Below are 18,126 nucleotides of genomic sequence, written 5' to 3'. Positions count from 1 at the left end.
ATTATCAACAGTTTACAAAAAAATCCTTTAAAGGACTTACACTAAAATAGTTTATCCTCTCTACATGACATTATTATTAACATTTACCAATCAATTTGTCTATTAGGGTCTCCTTAATTCATCTTATATCAACTACTTAGTATTTTAATAAAACATTTGCACTTCCTTTATGTATTAGCAAAACCATCATTTGTAACAATTTCTTACTATTATAATTCTTCAATTATTTTCCTCCTCCTCCTCCTCTCAATTCACATCCTTAATGTTTTTATATTCATAAATCATTGGTTCTTAACTTATCATGCCTATGTATGATATTAATTAAGGATTTTCTAATCACATACACATATTCTTATCAAGGTTGTCCATTTGAGTGACAATCGCTAAAATATTTATACCTCAGCCTAGAGGATTCTAAATTAAGATCTGCCTTTTGTTTTTGAAACTAGACTCAATGAAATTTTTACCATAAAAACTTTAGAATTTTTACTTAAGCCTATCAATATAGTTTATTCTTCAAATCTTCCCCTATTCTGCTGTTAAGCAACTCTGACTCTTCTTTACTAAAATCTATTATCTTTTAGTACAAGTCTCAGATTAAGTTACAGTTTGTTTCTATAGAAAATAGATTCATTAAGATTTCATCCATATAAATTTAATTTCCTAAAATTATTGTACAATTTATAATGATTTTCAAATTTAGAACAGAGGAAGCCAAAATCATTCGACATTGTCTCACAAAATTCATATATCTCATTATGTACTACTCCTCTACTTACTTGTTTCTTTTATGACTCAGAAGCTTTCATTTCATATTTAATTAATCATATTATTCAATTTTACAATTTTTGGTGAATTTTCAAAGTTAAGCTCTGCTACTATCCAAAATTGCTTTAGTAAATACACTTATTTTTCCCATGGAAACTTGATGCTTTGTATAAATTTACTTACTTACTATACTATTTTATTTAAATTCATATAGTATGCATTCTAATCATAACACAATTAACTCAATTCTTTGAAATACAATTAAAGCTAACATGAAAACTTACCTCTTTTGCCAAGGATTTCTTCTTTTTTTGCTTCTTTTCCTTTCCTTCTTCAAATCATGACCATCCTTCTACTTCTTTCAAAATTTTCCCCACTTCCATCTACTAATTCCTTGTTCTAAATTTATGTACATACTCTCTAGGATTTCTTTTTTATTTTTCTTCCCTGATGCCTAGGGAAATTTTCAAGAAATTTGAGAGAAATGGTAGAATTTCATGATAAAGGATTAAGTTGCATAAAAAGCTAAACTTCCCCTATTTATACTAGTGATGGACGGTGGGATGATGAAGCATGAAAAATTTTCTTCATGTTTCGATAAAAAATCTCTTAATTAATATTAAAATATTATAAAAATCTATTAGTCATGATTTCAATCCATTGGTCACAATTTATTCTTATTTTTCAATTTATTCTAATGGCTCAAGTTTGTCCATAACCAAATATATTTTCCCATAATTACCTTATTTAAGAAATGGTTATTTTACCCTTATACTTTCTCTACAATATCCTTTCTATGACATCTTATTGGTAAAATTTACAATTTAGTCCTTCTCATTTTTCATTTGTTCAATTTAATCCTTTTGGGCCCTTCCATCCTTAAGATATTTTAACTATTGGCCCTTCAAGTTTTTCATATTTATATTTTAACCCCTCACATTTTAAATATTTACATTTGAATCATACAAATTTTCACAACATATTTCATTTTTATGATTTAGTCCTGCTCAAATTAATATTTCACAACATAATTCTTATTTCATTTTCTCTAACATCTCTTATCCCTTACTTTTTTATATCTTATTTCACTAAAAGTCTATCTCATATTATTTTTGACTAAAGGGTTTTAGGAATGTTACAAATATTTTATAATTACATTACTTTTTATTTTATTAATGGTTTTTTAAAAAATATTAAATTTAAAAATCTAATATTATAAAAATATTATAAATTTAATATGTAACGAAAATACAAATGAATATTTTCCATGCTGACCCCCAAACAATGCAATGGTATACATGTTTTACTCAAGTCAATCAAGATAATACTAGTACTTATTTATTTTATTCCCGAGTAACTATTCAAATTCTAGTGAACCGAATGTAGTTTTGTGTTTTATAGATGATTAACCACCCGATGGTCCAACCAAATATAGAGTCGGTTTTAAGCCCAAACTATGAAGGCCCAGATAGAGATCCATGACTCGCAAACACATGATATGATACCAAACATGAGTTATCCTTCCTTTATATTTATTTAATTCAACAGCGACAAGGATTTTGCTTTCAAAGATTTTCGTTTCTGGATCCGAGATTGAGACCCTGAGATTTTGCAGTATTGAGATTCGAAATTAGCAATGGCGGCTTTTCTCAAGCTAGAAGATTCTCCTATGTTTCAAAAGCAGGTAACTCCAGAATTCTCCTTTTTCTCGACTTTATTTAACCTTTCTGATTCCAGAATTATTTTTTTGTTTATTTTTCAAATTTGTTTCATTAGTTAATCAGTCGAGTGTAAATCCATTCACCGAATAATAAAATTTCCGTTGAATCTCTGCTGATTAGCAGTTTGTTGTTCCGTTTTTCTTTATTTCTGAAAAGTAAACAACTTATGTTTGTTGATTGAACAGGTATGTTCTTTGGAGTCGATGGCTGATGAGTTGAAAAATCGCTGTCAAGTACTGACCGAAGGAAGTAGAAAATATATGTATGCATACTTTTTTCTCTTTCTATTTTCACCTATTCATTTTCTCCTGCTACAAATGCTTGGATTAAATTGTTGTCTGTTATAATTTATGGAGGTTATGATTTCTGACTAGTAAGTTTCATTCTTATTAGGGTTGTTCTGATTGATTTCCATTTCTCTTGTTGCTTCCAGACGATAATAACTTACAACTATGTTGCTCATTTTTCTTTAATTACCCATGTCTGACACACATTTGCACTAGGGCATTGGAATATGACCTTCCACTGAACCTCTGAATACATCAAAAACTTTTTGAAGATTAAACATATCCCACACTCGAGTTCGAGTAAGATAGACCAAAAGATATTCTGAATGTGCCCAAAGTTACATGCAAAAGCATCAGTTTCTTAGCAAGCTTGGAGCTCGAGGGTTCAAATATTTGGTCTTATTTCCCTTAGCATCCAACCTTGAATTTATCCTCTCTCTTTGCTACTGTTATATAATTTCAGCTGTAATAAGAAAACAGTATATGGTTATATTATTGCCCAAAACCAATAAATAAAAGCATGAGAAAAATGTTCAAGGGTCGTTTTAGTTACCTAAGTTGTAAAATACAAGAATTATCTAAGATTCCTCACTCTCTCTCTTCTTATGTGTATTTATCTATTTATTTTGCTCCATCTCTGTTTCCTTTGCAGAGCAGCTCTTGGAGAAGCATATAATGCAGACAATAGCTTTGCTGAGTCTTTAGAAGCATTTGGTTGTGGACATGATGATCCTCTTAGTGCCTCCATAGGAGGTAACCAATGTCTCTTATTCAATTTTTTGACTACATCACCAGTCAGCCTGGTTGTTTCTTACTAGTTAATGTTAACAAGTTTTGGTTCTAGTGTAACAAGTTCTGTTAATTACTGGATATGAATGCAAATGTGCATTTTGCTCTGCATGTATCTGTGTTACTGACTGCCAAAATAACATTTCTCAAGTAAACTACTGTGTATAATCAATGGCCAAAAGCTGAATACCATTTAACAAAATTTTATTTTTCCATTTTGCACAGCAAATGCTATTAAATGGTAATTGCTTTTTGGCCACTTAATTTGCGTTTATTACAGTATAGTTTATTTAAAACATGAAGGCAAAAAAAAAAAAAAGAAGTTAGGAGATTTAATTGGTTAGGAAATGAAGTTAGTTTGCAGATTATTTGGTGCATATTTAGAACTATGTACTCTTATTCAGAGTTGTTGATGTAGGCATGATGCAACATATTTGACCTCTTAACTTTAAAGGTAGAGCTCTTGGGGCTGAAGCCTGAACAAGATTGGATCAGAAGTGGATGCATCTAGCTCTCCAGCTTATCTCAGGATATTCTAGTTCACTAAAAGATGTTTCCCATTCCAGATTAGAAGTTATGTTATCCAGTTGAGGTTTTAGACTTTTAGGAAAATATCCCAATAATTTCTTGTGGGGTTGTGTGGCCGATGTGAAATATGTGGTAGAAAGACATGTTATCGTGGGGATGAAATATATGGGTGAGTACAATGGTAATGACAAGCTTCTATAAGGTTAGCTTTCCCTGTGTTTCAGATGCTTATATACAAAATACTTACTTTCTTGTGGATCAGGAGAAACCTAAGAACCTATTCTACCATTACTAATGACCAATGAAGCTTTTGTTTTTTAGTTGCTTGGTTTAGCTGTAGAAAGAAGCTACAGACCCATTAGTTGGGAGGATTTTACTTCTCTGTATTGACTAACCCTCTGACCCATGTAAAATCCCCAAAAGTTGTGCCAGGAAGATTTGGCATTATGCTCTATGACAATTTACTGATGCTGGTGCTTGTAAAATATTACATTTAGATGAGTGTCTGGAATGCCATAGGACCTCTCAAGATCATTGTCTGAAAGCTGCCTGATTGTGTGTTATATTCCTACTCTTTATTTTTGCTGGCTAAAACTCTTCTGATGGTTGAGTTGTCCTCCTGGAAGATGATGGGGAGATTATCCTCTTGTTCCATTAAATTACTAATAAGGGTTAAGCTTTTCCTCTTACTAAACTGCTTCTTAGGAGCTTGCTTGTTTGTTGACTGAGATTTTTTTCTCTACTGTTCTTGTACAAGGAGGTTGAGAATTTTAATTGATGCTTTATTTTTTTATTATTCTGGTTATCTATTTCTTTATGTGATGGCCATATGTAGGTTCCAATAATGTTTTTCCCCCTTTGTTGTGTCTTACGCAAATTTACTCATCAAAGATTAAGATGTAAAATGAAAATAGAGAAGATGATGTGCCTGATTTCAAAATTGTGCTGTTGAAGATAGAACTACCTAGCTGAAAGTTTGAATGTTTCCTTTTGTAGGGCCGATCATGTCCAAGTTCATCAGTGCCTTTCGTGAGCTCGCTAGCTATAAGGAGTTGCTTTTTTCACAAGTGGGTATCAATTTACCATCTAGAGAAAGCAATTCTTTCTTCTGCAATTGAATAAGGCTGGGATACATAGTATTTGTCTTATTAATGCTTATTACGAATGTATCTGGTTTGTTACCAACATTCTACTTAATGTTATTTTCTCTGGCAACTCAAGTTTCCTTTCAGTTTTTGACTTGATTGTGCATGATTACATAGTTTTGGTGCCTCAGGTATATATAGGTCTCTAAGGATTGATATGCGTGTGTATATTTTTAAGCTGTTTGATGTTATAAACCATTTGTGATATTTCTTAATGAAATTACATGGGAAAAGTTTGTGTCAGATGTCATAATCACCACGGATTTACTCCCAACATGAGTGTTAAAGACGTACTTAATAGTAGATAAGCTCCTAGTTGATATATATCATGGACCTTTAAAGCTTGCATTTGTAAAAGGTTTGCCTGTATAAGGCATCGACTCCTTTAACCTGCTTCTATTGAGGAAATTAGGTGACATGTGATAAAAATCAAAGACCTTTGCAGTTTGTCTTTTAAAAAACATGCTAAGTGCACTTATGTATGGTACCTGTACCTTATTACAAACGGTCTTATGAATTATATCTTCTACCAAATAGATTCACCTGGTCAGATTGTAGCTTTGCTCTAAAAACTATTTAACACGTTAATTTCTACATGTGCAACTACTTTGTAAATTCTACGTTTTGTGTCAGATGTCTTTTTGTTCAATCTGGTTAGTTTACGTTACTCTTTAATATCATAGTATTTTGAGCATTAAATATGTGATGCCTGAAGGCTAACAATCTTGAGGCCACCCGCTGCATGACTTCAGAAACAATTTTTATATGGGAGAGCCAATATTACCTTTTACCTCATGCCATGCTACATGCCGAAGAGATTAGTAACTTATCTTTGGTTTATTTTGTTTGGGATGCTCAATTTTGTTTCTGATTTTGAAATTTGAATATCCATTACAGGTGGAGCATGTGTTAGTTGATCGGCTAATGCACTTTACAACTGTTGATTTGCAAGATGCAAAGGTGAAGATAATTTAGCTAATATCTCTTTTTTTTTTTTTTTCCTTTTTTCGAAATTTGGTGGTTTTGGTCATCAATTTGGAATTGAAGTTGTTATTAACTTGCTGTGTTTAGTCTGGGTCATTAAGAGATTAACTTGATTACTCCCTAGTTGAGATTCTGCATTGAAAATTGGATGTGTTTGCACCGGGGATTGGCAATGATTGCCACACTTTCCTTGGGTTTTCTTGTGAATCTTTAAATTTGATCTTGGTACATTGGATGGTATAGGAGGAACCTTTTTTTGTTAAACAAGCCACTTTGGTTTTATAACCAACTTAATCACTTGTCATGTTTGCTTTAGTCTATTCATGTGCTATGTTTGGAAAAGTTGAGACACTTTAGAGGGGGGAGCATGCCTCATTGAAATATTTCCTCCACTATAAACAACTTATTACATACTCTTTTATGGTCTTTTTACTTCTATGGTTTTGTTTTATGTTTTCTCATCTCCCTTGTTTCGGGTTGAAGCTTATCTTTTTCCTTTATCCTACCTCCTTACGTAGCCATGTAGTTTGCTGTTAGCCTAAAAATATGTTTTTTTAATCCATGCACTTAAAGTAAGAATATTCCTTGACTTTTTACATTAAATTTGCCTCTTTTCCTTTTTCTTCTTGTCTTGATAGTGGAGCCGTCTTGAACAAACCTGAGTAATCCACTTGGGAATATGAAACTCAGAATGTCAGGAAAAATGGGATCCTCAAATGAATAGAAGAATGAAACATTGAGCCATATTATGTTTCATTTTTACAGAGGACATACGACAGTGTTTCTTATCCAAATCATGGACATTATGGTCTTTTAGGAGGGATTGTATACTGTCTGCATAAGAACTTGTTGTGGATGAAACGTTTGGATTGACTTGTTGATAATTGTGGAGGCCAAATAGTTGCAGTTTGGGTTGAGATGTCTTGTCAGAATACAATAAATTCTGATGGTGGAGTTTGGTGGGTGGGTGTGCTGGGTGGAGATTGAATCAGATGGGAAAACATATTGATTACATTCATTATGAAAGTAGCTCAACATTTTTTATGATGATTTTTTCTTGCTAATCAGATTAGAGTCTAGAGCTAAACTCATGTCTTCATTCCTCCTCCCCCCCCCCCCCCCCAAATTTATATGACAGCTCTTGTCCTCCTGTCTTTTTCAGGAGTCTCGTCAACGATTTGACAAAGCTACGAATGGATATTCTCAGGTATTGAAGATGATGGTAACTTACTTTTTGACATGAAGTTAATTTTGGGTTTTTATGTTAATGACAGTTCGTATCTCCTTCACCATTTCTCTCGCTCTTTCACCCCCTTACCCTTGAGATCATCTGAAGTAAATTTTGGAACTAACCAATTATTTGGTAAAAGCAGACTGTTATTTGTGCTACCACAGAATTCTTCTAAATCAAGAGCTAACTAATAGCCATGAATAACTGAGAAACTGATTGAGCAACTTGATGAAATGTCTTTTGTGTTATAAACTCTTGAGTATTCTTTGCTGCAAAAAGACTAGTTGCTAGTTTATTATCTTCAATGTTCTCCAGTGGATTTACTGATACAAGTGCTGTGAATTCAAAAGTTATTCGGATGGATTTATATTAGTCTTAAATATTAGCTGCTTTTCCTCTAAAATTTAATGAAAAATCGCCAAGTAAGCATAATAAAACCATTAAAAGCATCATGTTCCTTGATTTTTTTAGTAGATAATGCTTTTTGCTAAATGCTCTGTACTGCCAGGCACGTGAAAAGTTCATGTCTTTGAAGAAGAACACACCGGGAGATGTTGTTGCTGTGCTAGAAGAGGTATGCTCTTCCTTAATTATTGACTTCCCACATGTTTGTTACAGGTCAGTCATACAAAAATACCAGCTGATCGATCATCTCTTTAAGATGAAAGTGACTCTTCATAACGGAGTCTTTAGTCAGGATGTAATTATTGTACTTGTTTTAAAGAAGGCTGAGAGATGATATTCGTATAGTATCCTCTTTGTCTTTCACTAGTTCTCTCACTTTTCTGTCATTTTGAACCTGGTCCATTATTTGGTAAGTATTTAACTGTTTCCGTACCATCAGAAAGAAAGAGAACACATGTTTCTCTTGATCATTGAACTATGGATCTGCTATCACATTAGCTTGTAATAATTGTACTTCTTTTGTATTTGAACTATATATCCTGATGTTATGCCTTTTTCTTGAAAACTTATGTGCTTGATTCGTTCTCATTGCTCACCTTAATATGAAAAAGTATGTTTCTAGTTACCTGGATGGAATGTTTACACAATCTGGTCTTTTCTGCTTAGGTATCTATTCTGTTGTCTCCAGTATCTGATAGCTTATTCTGATCTGCATTGATAAAATTTTAAATACCTCTGAGTCCCCTAGGTGAAATCTTGAATATTAGGTGCAAATATTAGATATTTTAGGAGCAAATCTTGAGCATTCTTTCCAAGATCCCGTAAGTAACTAATCATTCCCTCTTTCTCTTCAAGAATTTGGAACCTAACTAACTAATCATTCCCTTGTATTAAAGTAGCTTTGTTTTTTTGGTAATGGATGCATTATGTGTTCAGATAATGCCATATCATTTTCCACATCTCTTGTGTTTTCATGATAACATCCTACCTTGTCTGTAGAGAGCAGTTGTCTTTTCCCTAATAAAACTAACCTGGCTGTGCTCTGGGTTGGGTTGGATTTTGTTTTTCACAGGATCTAGAGAATTCAAAATCTGCTTTTGAAAGAACCCGCTTCAATTTAGTATGTTCACTTCGGCTGCGAAACTCCCTGTTTATTTATGTTCAATTCTCGTTATATTTCATGCACGATTTCGTGACTTTTCTTTTTGGTTTAAGGAAAACAGGTAAATTCTCTAATGAATATTGAAGCAAAAAAGAAGTATGAGTTTCTAGAATCTATAAGTGCAATTATGGATGGCCATCTTAGATATTTTAAGCTGGTTTGTATTTTCTTTTATGACTTATTTTATTTTTTGCTAGTTATGCATGTTGCGTTTGTGGACTGAATATGATTGATTGCTTTTGTTGCAGGGGTATGAATTATTGAGCCAGTTGGAACCATTTATTCACCAGGTAATATAGTACATTATTTATTTAGAAAAAATGGGAGAAATGTTGATTGCCACTATCCATTAGCTGAATTAATTATTTAATGATGGTTGTGCTCCACGATGTTAAAATAAGTCAATGATATGTAGTAAGTAGAATCAATGGTTTCGGAAATTCTTCCATAGAAAAGTTGGCTCTGCAATTAGCTACGAGCCTATGAAGTATGAATACAGCAGTGTTGGATGCTGTATTGGAAATTAGAAAAGAATTTTCATCAATATAAATAATCCATACAATTATTTGAATACTGTTTATCCTTTTAGAGGCTAGTGTGGATATTGTTTGCATGCCCATTTTATTTTGTCAAGCATATGATTAGAAGTGTTTTTAGTTACAAAGCGTAAATAGATTGGCACATACAAGACACGCACAGCTGTATTCTTGTGTGTTTGTTCTTTTGGGGGTTACCTTGTCAAAGAATATTCTGCCTGTGCAATGCTTGTAAATTTATCGTATATCCTAGAATCATCTAGTTGTATGGTTTATCCTTCTTAGTGATTCTTGTATCACAAATTTCATAGTTTTTTATTCAGGCTCAGCTATTTAATGCACCTTACTGTGTTGACATGAATGAAATGGAAATGAGTGCTGAAAACTAGTCCTATATGGTGTTGAACAAAAGGACTTGGCAGTCAGTGGTCTTACTGTTTCGGTTCTTGCAAATTATCAATTCAGAAGTAAAAAGAAAAAAACTAGTGATGCAGGAGCTTTTTTTATTTTATAATATTTTATTATTTCAGTTTTATAATATTTAGTTTTAGATATACTTTGAACAGTGAGTATTTTTAAGTATCTTTAGGGTTTAAATCTAGGGCTAGGAATAAAGTTTTATTTGCAAGAAAGAAAACCTATATAAATAACTTGTAGGCTTTACAGCCATTATCATTATTATTATTCTTATTATTTTCTTTGAATCAATTAAAATTTTGGAGGTTTTCTATAACCCTTAGTTTTCTAGAGTTCCATTTTCTTTCCTATTTGTTTGTTCAACCCTAATTCTTTAATTGCTGCTGTTTTCTTCCCTAAGCCACATCAAAATGGATGCTAAAGGTGATACTGGGTTTGCTGGCTTAAGAAAATTTGTTGCCTTTGAGGATTTGGGTTGGCATAAAACTAAAAATCATTAAATACAAAAGATTAAACCCAGTTATTGACAATAAAATTACACTCACAAAGGATAAAGTAAGAGGAAAAGAGAAATCTAAGAAACATCCTATAGAAGTAAAGGTATATAAAGAGAGGGAAAAGATAAAATGATAAGTGGAAGAAGGGAAAGGTTAAATAAGAGGAAGAGCAATAGATTCAGGATATAAGAGGTTAATGTGACTTCTTCAATCAAAGTTTTTTAGATTTTTGTTTAATGGTCTTCAGAACTCCTAGTAATAAAATACCAAGTGCATTCGAGCTCGCACTTTTACACGATGCCAGCACAATTTAAACTTAAATTAGATAGGCACAATTCAAGGTCACACTTTTACACTACGCCAGCACTATTTTTGGTCAGCATAGGCCCAACTAGTATGCAGTCTTTATATTGTAAAAGAACAAATAATTCAAAAGAGTTTTGTCGAAGTCTTTTCTGGGTTTTTCTTTTTTTAAATTTACCAATAATATTATATTTTTGTAATTTTAAGTGTCCATGTACCATATCTTATTTTTGGACACTTTTTGTTCAAATCCATAAGTCTGGAACTTTAGCAAAAGACAAATCAGACATCTGGGTGCATACTTGTATCTGATGTTTTTTACCAAGTCCATATAAAACAGATTTCATCTCCTGAATGCAATAGTATTCATTTATGTTTGTGTTATATAAATGCATAATTTCCATCTCTGTCAGATGATCTTAGATTGTGTGTAGAATACAGGCACACTTGTCATCTCAAAATGGTGACTTTGGGATCCCATGCCCTTAACCTGTATATCCTCTAATTTAAATTAATATGATTGATATAACAGGTATTGACATATGCTCAACAAGCAAAAGAATTAGCAAATGCTGAGAAAAATAAGCTTGAAAAACGTATTCAAGAATTCAGGACTCAAGCCGAGATAGATAGTTTACGAGCTTCTGGTAACATTGAGCCTTCAACAAGTTCTGGTGGCATTCATGTTATTGGCGTGAACTCAGACAAAAACATAGAGGCAATCATGCAGTCCTTTACAAATGGGGAGGTGAGTGATTGATCTTCGTATCTTTCTGTTTTCTTTTTTTATCATATTGGCATCATGTTATTTCACCAACAGTTTTACTCGAGAATGAAATAATATTTTCTTTTGCATTCATTTTGCAGGTCCAGGTAATCAAGCAAGGATATTTGTTAAAGCGCCCTTCAAGTTTGAGGGGAGACTGGAACAGGAGGTTCTTTGTACTTGATAGTCAAGGAACTTTATACTATTACAGGAATAAGGGTACTGAACCAATGGTATGTTATATTGTCTTTATTACTGTCTTTAGTTGATCAAGTTTAATGATTTAGCATGAAACATGTTGTCTTTTAAATATGATTAGGGATAATGGGAGCATGTATCTGGATTTTGGTTTTGTTGCTTGTTAATCAGTTGTTTTGACAAATTTGAGGGTGTGTGACGAGATAGTTGAGTGTTTATATGGTTTTGTTGTGCTATAACAGTGTCTTTCAGATTGAGAAAATATAGAGAGAAAAGAAGTGAAATGGAGAGATAGTTATTTCTCATTCACATAGCAAGTTCAGGGGAGAAGTGAAAAGGGAAGACATACAGTGTTTCTTTTGACTCATTTTTTTATCTCTCCATTTGGTTATTGGAGAGAAATGAGAATGATTAATATTATTCTACATGATTCTAGTGATAAAAATGTGTGTCAAAAACTCTCAACTTAAAAATGGAGAGACTGTAATTCCTGTTTGAATGAATATCACATACAGGAGACTTTTATGTACATATCGGCAACATGAAACCCATATAATATATTCAAGTGGTTCATTTTCCCTCTAATTGGCTGTTTGATTCAGTGTTTTCTCTTATATTTTCAAATTGTCTACTTATGCAGATATTAGAGTTAATTTGAAATTGAAATGCAACAATCATGAAATGTATAGATAGTAGATTGCAATCAATAGATGGTTCCATGAAAGAAGCATTGCATAGATTCTTAGGTTAGACTATAGAGCAATTTGAAAATGAAGTGAAAATGATCTTGATGAGGGATGATATTTACTTTATCTGCTTTATTCCCAGGGTTCTCTCCATCAGTATACTGGTTCGGCTGAACACAACAGTGGTGTATTTTCAAGATTTCGTGCTAATCATAATAGGTCATCATCATTTAATGAAGAAACTTTGGGCTACCATACCATTGATCTTCGTATTTCAACAATAAAAATGGATGCAGAAGATACAGATTTACGGCTTTGCTTCAGGATCATATCTCCACTGAAAACATACACATTGCAGGTGACATTGATTGGTCATTGAAGGTTTTTCTTTTTTTTCCTTTTTTTCCCTTCACTTTACTTAACTAATCAAGGAAATGGTATAAGCAAATCAAAGGCGCATTATGATCCATTTAGCTAGCTGTATATAGTATGAAAAAGGGGTTAGTTTTCTTGGTGTTATCGTTTGATTTTTGTTTGTGATATTATGTGTATGGTAAATTTTCTCATGAAACCTTAATTTTAGCTATTTAGAATTGATCAAAATTTGAACTCCTGATGATCGATGGCTTGATATAGTGCCCTTAAAAGGAGAAAGAAGCATGGATCGAATCCCTTGTCCAAACTTAGTTGTGAAACAATTATTACGATTATATTTGAATTAGATAGTATTATTTTCCTCATGATAACTGTGCTGGTACATTTTGTCGCTGTTCTGGGCAGGCTGAAAATGGGGCAGATAGAATGGACTGGGTTAACAAAATAACTGCAGTTATTACTTCTCTTTTCAATTATCGTATCCGGCAGCAGGTTTTTTTTCCTTTAAAGCCATTCCTTTTCCATTTTCTGTGATTTTGAAGCAACAGTTCTCATTAAATTGCTACTAATGGTGATTTGGTTGTCTGTTGTGGCTGCATTCGGGAAAAAAGCATGTGGAGAATAATGATTATTCTCACAGCGTGTCTTCGAATGCTAGGTCACCTAATAGCCTTCCTCCTTTAGGGACTGACCGAGTTAGCAACAGAGCAAAACCTGTCTCAGCTGTTCTCAGAGAAATTTCTGGAAATGATGTTTGTGCAGAATGCAATGCTCCAGAACCAGACTGGGCATCTCTTAATCTTGGCATATTATTATGCATCGAATGCTCAGGTGTTCACCGTAATCTTGGTGTACACGTTTCAAAGGTGCAATTTATTCTTCAAAGAGAAAGGGACCTCCCTTTTCCTTTTCTTTATTAATTTTGCTATGCTGGTTTTCAGTTTCTAGTTAATATTCTATATTTGGTCTTCAACCTGTTTTAGACTTCCTAGTAACATATAGGTTATGCTCTTTGATATTACTAAAAATTAGTGTCTACTTTTAGCTCTGATGTAGTTCCTTTTATGCTACTGAAAATTTATTCCTATAGGCTATAGTGGGGAGATTGAAGGATATTAGGTAGCAGCAAAGGCTTCTTCCTATTCTTGTCGTTATTTTGGATATTACACTTTCCACATTTGGTTTCATGAAACTGAACTTAATGCATTATATATCATGTCTTAATTTTTACTGCCTATACAGTTGGTGTACCAGGTAACAAGTCTTTCATTTTAGATTGTTGAAATTGAATTAAATATCAAATTATGATCCCTTAAGTATTTACTTCCCTTCATCTCCTACATTTTTGGGTGTTGAACCTATCTGTTAGGAGAATATATTGTACATTCAAAACTGCTTTTATACTTTCAATTACCTTCGCTGCAATTGACTTGAGTAGTTTTTCTACACGTTTGGGTGCTGCAGCAGGCTATTGGGACAACAGTGTCAAACCTTCTATATTTCCAAATGATTTTCCTGTCATTGATTTACAAGTTGTTTTTCTGTGAAAATATGGTGGATTTTATACGAGTCATGCTGTAAAGCTCCAACCTCTGAATTTTATGAGTTGAATGAAAGTTCACCTGCTATTTTTACAAGCATAATAAGAAAATTTAAGAATCAAAGTACAAATAAGGAGATAGCTGATAAGAATTTCTATCATGACTTTTCTTTTATTTTAAGATTCATTCATAAAATATACTATTTTTTTTCAATGCAGGTGAGATCTTTGACGTTAGATGTCAAAGTGTGGGAATCCTCAATTGTGGAATTATTTCGTTCTCTGGGTAATGCGTACTGTAACTCTGTATGGGAAGGTTCCCTTCAGAAGAATGAGAGGTAAGATTTCCTCAGGCTAACAAGAAAATGAAAGTGCGGCGACCTAACTGATTTGTTAATTTGTAGTGCTATTTCTTACAATGAACTTTAAACTGGAAAAGCTTATCTTTTTTGTTAAATAATGTTCTGTATAATATCCTTTTCTCTTTTGTTCTGCTTTGTTCTATATTTTTTGGGAAAAGTAAAACCCTCATTCTGTTTTTGTTTATTCTGTATAATATGACATTTGGTTGGAGTTATCACATCCTTTCTTTTTGTCCTACTCTTTGCTATAACACACCCTTTCCCCCTAAAATGTGAGCCAGAAATTTCCTAAAATGATGCATTGTGTTTGTTAGATATGTTAGCATGATAATTGGTTACGTTCTAAATGATTGAATTTGAGGAAATCAAAAGCTGATAGTGGGTTTAACTTATGATCAATGAATGGTTGACCTGTTAGCTTATTTGTTTCCTAGTACCTAGCGATACAATAAATCGCTTTCCATTTCATGCTAAATGTAATTCTTCGCAGAGTGGATGAATCAAATGCTCATGGCACATCAATAACAAAACCATGCGCCAAAGATCCGATTTCCCATAGAGAGAAATACATTAATGCTAAGGTATTTTGTTGGATTTCTTTTTCTTTTGATGTTCATGCATCAAAATTCATACTTAACAAACAATGCATTTATTCATTCTGCCTCATCTCTGCTCTCCTTGCACTGTGCCATTTAAGGGGCAGTTGGCTGGGTTTTCAGTCAGCAGGAAGCCTCTTCTTGCATACTCACCTCCTTTTTACATATTGATTGATGGATTATTTGGCTTCTTACGCAAGAAAGGAATAAACCATTTTAGGATATTATGTGTTATTCCTCATGTTCAAGATCATTCATGTTGGATTCTTTGCCCCTCATACCCTCAGTAGCATTCATGTATACTGCTGAAAAGCAGGTGAACTTGCATACACACCTGTTCCCTTAGACTATTGCAATTTTGCATAAGTGCGAATTGCCATGCTGTTTAGGTAGTCTTTCATTTCCTGCATTCCTCTGATAAGAAATGCTGTGATTTCCAATACAAAGCCTAACTTTTTTCCTTCTCTTAACCAGTACGTTGAGAAATTGCTAATCGTCAGAGATGCAGTGCAACCTGGGGTTTTTCCAAACTCTGCTAACATTTGGCAAGCAGTTAAGGCTGATAACTTACGAGAAGTGTATCGTCTAATTGCAATATCAGACACCAATATTGTCAATACCACCTTTGATGATGTTTTTACCATTGAGTTGTATCACCATGTTGTTGATACACAAGACTCATCACTTGATAGTGACAAAGAGGAAAGGGATCCATCATCCTGTCCAAGAATCAAGGATTTGAATGAGCCAGGGAATTGTCTACAAGGTTGTTCCATTTTGCATCTGGCATGCCAACGTGGCAATCCTGTGATGGTTGAGCTGTTGCTGCAATTTGGTGCTGATATAAATATGCACGACTTCCATGGCAGGACTCCTTTGCACCATTGCGTTTCTGAAGGGAACAACCCATTGGCAAAGCATCTACTGAGAAGGTAGGCTGCATGTTTTGCGTAATTACTTATTCACAAGAAATCTGATATTTCTAACAAATAGATGACACAATCGAAGCATGCTTTTAGTCCAAATGATGGATATTAATTTTAGCCTGGTCTCAATTCAAATGACTACCCATTGGGTGAGGTGACCGTACCTCTACTTATGCCCAATATTTCTGTAGACACATCTTATGTTGGACTTGGCATACACCTGCACACCCCTGAACAGCTCTCTTGGGCAATCTATGACATCACTGTTCCCCCAGAGTGGTTTGATGCCACTTGTTACAAGCCTGGATTTCAACCCAAAAGACTGGGCTATGTGGGGGTGTTCGCCTTTTATATATTTATATGCCTAAGACAACTCTAGTTTATTTGCATGAAGTGTGGGACTTCGATACACCTTCACTATGAAGATGTTATAGCTCCCTCTGGAGACACTATCATGTGAACTTGGTTGCACAAGGATACTGTATACCAAATAGTGTTGACTTACCTTGATGAGAATTCATTGGCAGACAGAGCCATCATGTGGTGCAGGTGTGTGCCGAGTCCCACGACAAATATGTATTAGTTACATTATTCTAATGTTAAAATTCTTCCTTTGGTATATAGCCTTCTTTCACTTGGAGGTCCTGATCGTTCTAGTTTGACCAGAAAATTGTATAATACCTGTAACTGAGAAGCTGTTTGTGGTAGAGCTGTGAGAATACTCATGGCTTAATTTTGGTTTAACTTCAATGAAATTTCATATTGTCCCCAAATTTGGAGATGGATGCTTTACCACATACCAAGTTATTTCATAAATCTATTTTATATAGGTAATAGGTTGCATTATTCACCTTATTTATTGCTCTTCTGATTCTTGATAAAAGGATGAGCTACGCATCACTTTTAATATATTGCTTTATTTGTTAATCTCATCTCAAATGGATAAACTGTTTTAATTACACAATACAATGCAGAGGCGCACGATCAACCATTAAAGATTGGGGTGGATTAAGTGCTTTAGAAAGGGCTATGGAAAAGGGAGCCATTGCTGACGAGGAACTCTTTATTTTGCTAAGTGAAAGCTAGTGAAACAAGCTTGGGTTACCCCAAATTTGTAAGTTTGCTTTCTCTCCCATGGTTTCCACTCATGTTGACTGTTGTTCCATGTAGCATAACAAGAACCTGTTATTGTCTTGGAATCTGTCGACATTACCGAATTTTTTATCGTATAATATCTAAAACTAGATGTATTGTTGAATGGTAATTGTTTGGAGCCTTCCCTTTGTGCTTGCAATGGTGGGATGATTTTCTCTGTTGATTGTATTTTACTAACAGTCCCTGAACTTGAGGGGAAACTTGAAATAGAGGGGCAGTGGTGGTATATTATACTATGTTGAAGGTATGTGGGTGGGGTTCTGTTGTTATTTCCCTATAGATCCATTTTCATATTCGATTTGGGAAGAGTTTTGTGATTGATGTTGATTTACCTAATGTATGTGGCGTTGGATTTTATAGCTTTCATCCCCTTATATTACTTTTCAATACGTTAAACGAGCAATTTGATTTAGTGATAGATGTATATGTATTCATCCTTTTCGCCAAAATCTAGTAAGAGTTTGTTAGAAATTATTGGGTGCAGTTCAGAGCAAATTTTAGACGCTCCTATGCACTTGGGAGGCTCCAACGAGCCTTAGAAGATTCCAACAGTATTTTATTCCTGGTTTAAATATGCCCCCTCAGTGCCTGTACTTTTCAGATTTTTTTAAATTTAGTCCCTCTACTTCTATTTCCATGATTTCCCTTTTTTAAAAAAGAAAAAGAAAAAAGAAGCAAACTTTTGATTCCGCTTAGAAATGGTCATTTATTTCAAAACAGAAAATTAGAAAGAGAAGAGAGGTAGATAA

At 33.7% G+C, this 18,126-nt stretch overlaps 1 protein-coding gene across 2 annotated transcripts; it reads left to right on the top strand.

Annotated features, from left to right (window-relative positions):
- The first annotated feature begins 2,309 nt into the window (after positions 1–2,309).
- On the top strand, positions 2,310–17,736 carry LOC105764405 (ADP-ribosylation factor GTPase-activating protein AGD4). 2 transcript variants are annotated; one of them, XM_012582956.2, is made up of 19 exons: positions 2,310–2,452; positions 2,675–2,751; positions 3,429–3,529; positions 5,090–5,160; positions 6,136–6,198; positions 7,385–7,429; positions 7,962–8,027; positions 8,931–8,978; positions 9,082–9,177; positions 9,269–9,310; positions 11,306–11,521; positions 11,641–11,772; positions 12,566–12,781; positions 13,204–13,290; positions 13,410–13,664; positions 14,558–14,676; positions 15,191–15,281; positions 15,771–16,228; positions 17,197–17,736. In XM_012582956.2, exons 1-19 carry the CDS (start codon positions 2,405–2,407, stop codon positions 17,306–17,308), a joined length of 2,343 nt encoding a protein of 780 aa, XP_012438410.1. In that variant the 5' UTR covers positions 2,310–2,404; the 3' UTR covers positions 17,309–17,736. The 2 variants fall into 2 exon arrangements, with proteins under 2 accessions (XP_012438410.1, XP_012438412.1); XM_012582958.2 differs by having other exon boundaries at positions 2,397–2,452; positions 3,434–3,529.
- The last annotated feature ends 390 nt before the right edge of the window (positions 17,737–18,126 follow it).

Source organism: Gossypium raimondii, chromosome 12 (assembly GCF_025698545.1).
Source record: "Gossypium raimondii isolate GPD5lz chromosome 12, ASM2569854v1, whole genome shotgun sequence".
Lineage (NCBI taxonomy): Eukaryota > Viridiplantae > Streptophyta > Magnoliopsida > Malvales > Malvaceae > Gossypium > Gossypium raimondii.
This window is presented reverse-complemented; position numbering and strand designations above follow the sequence as displayed.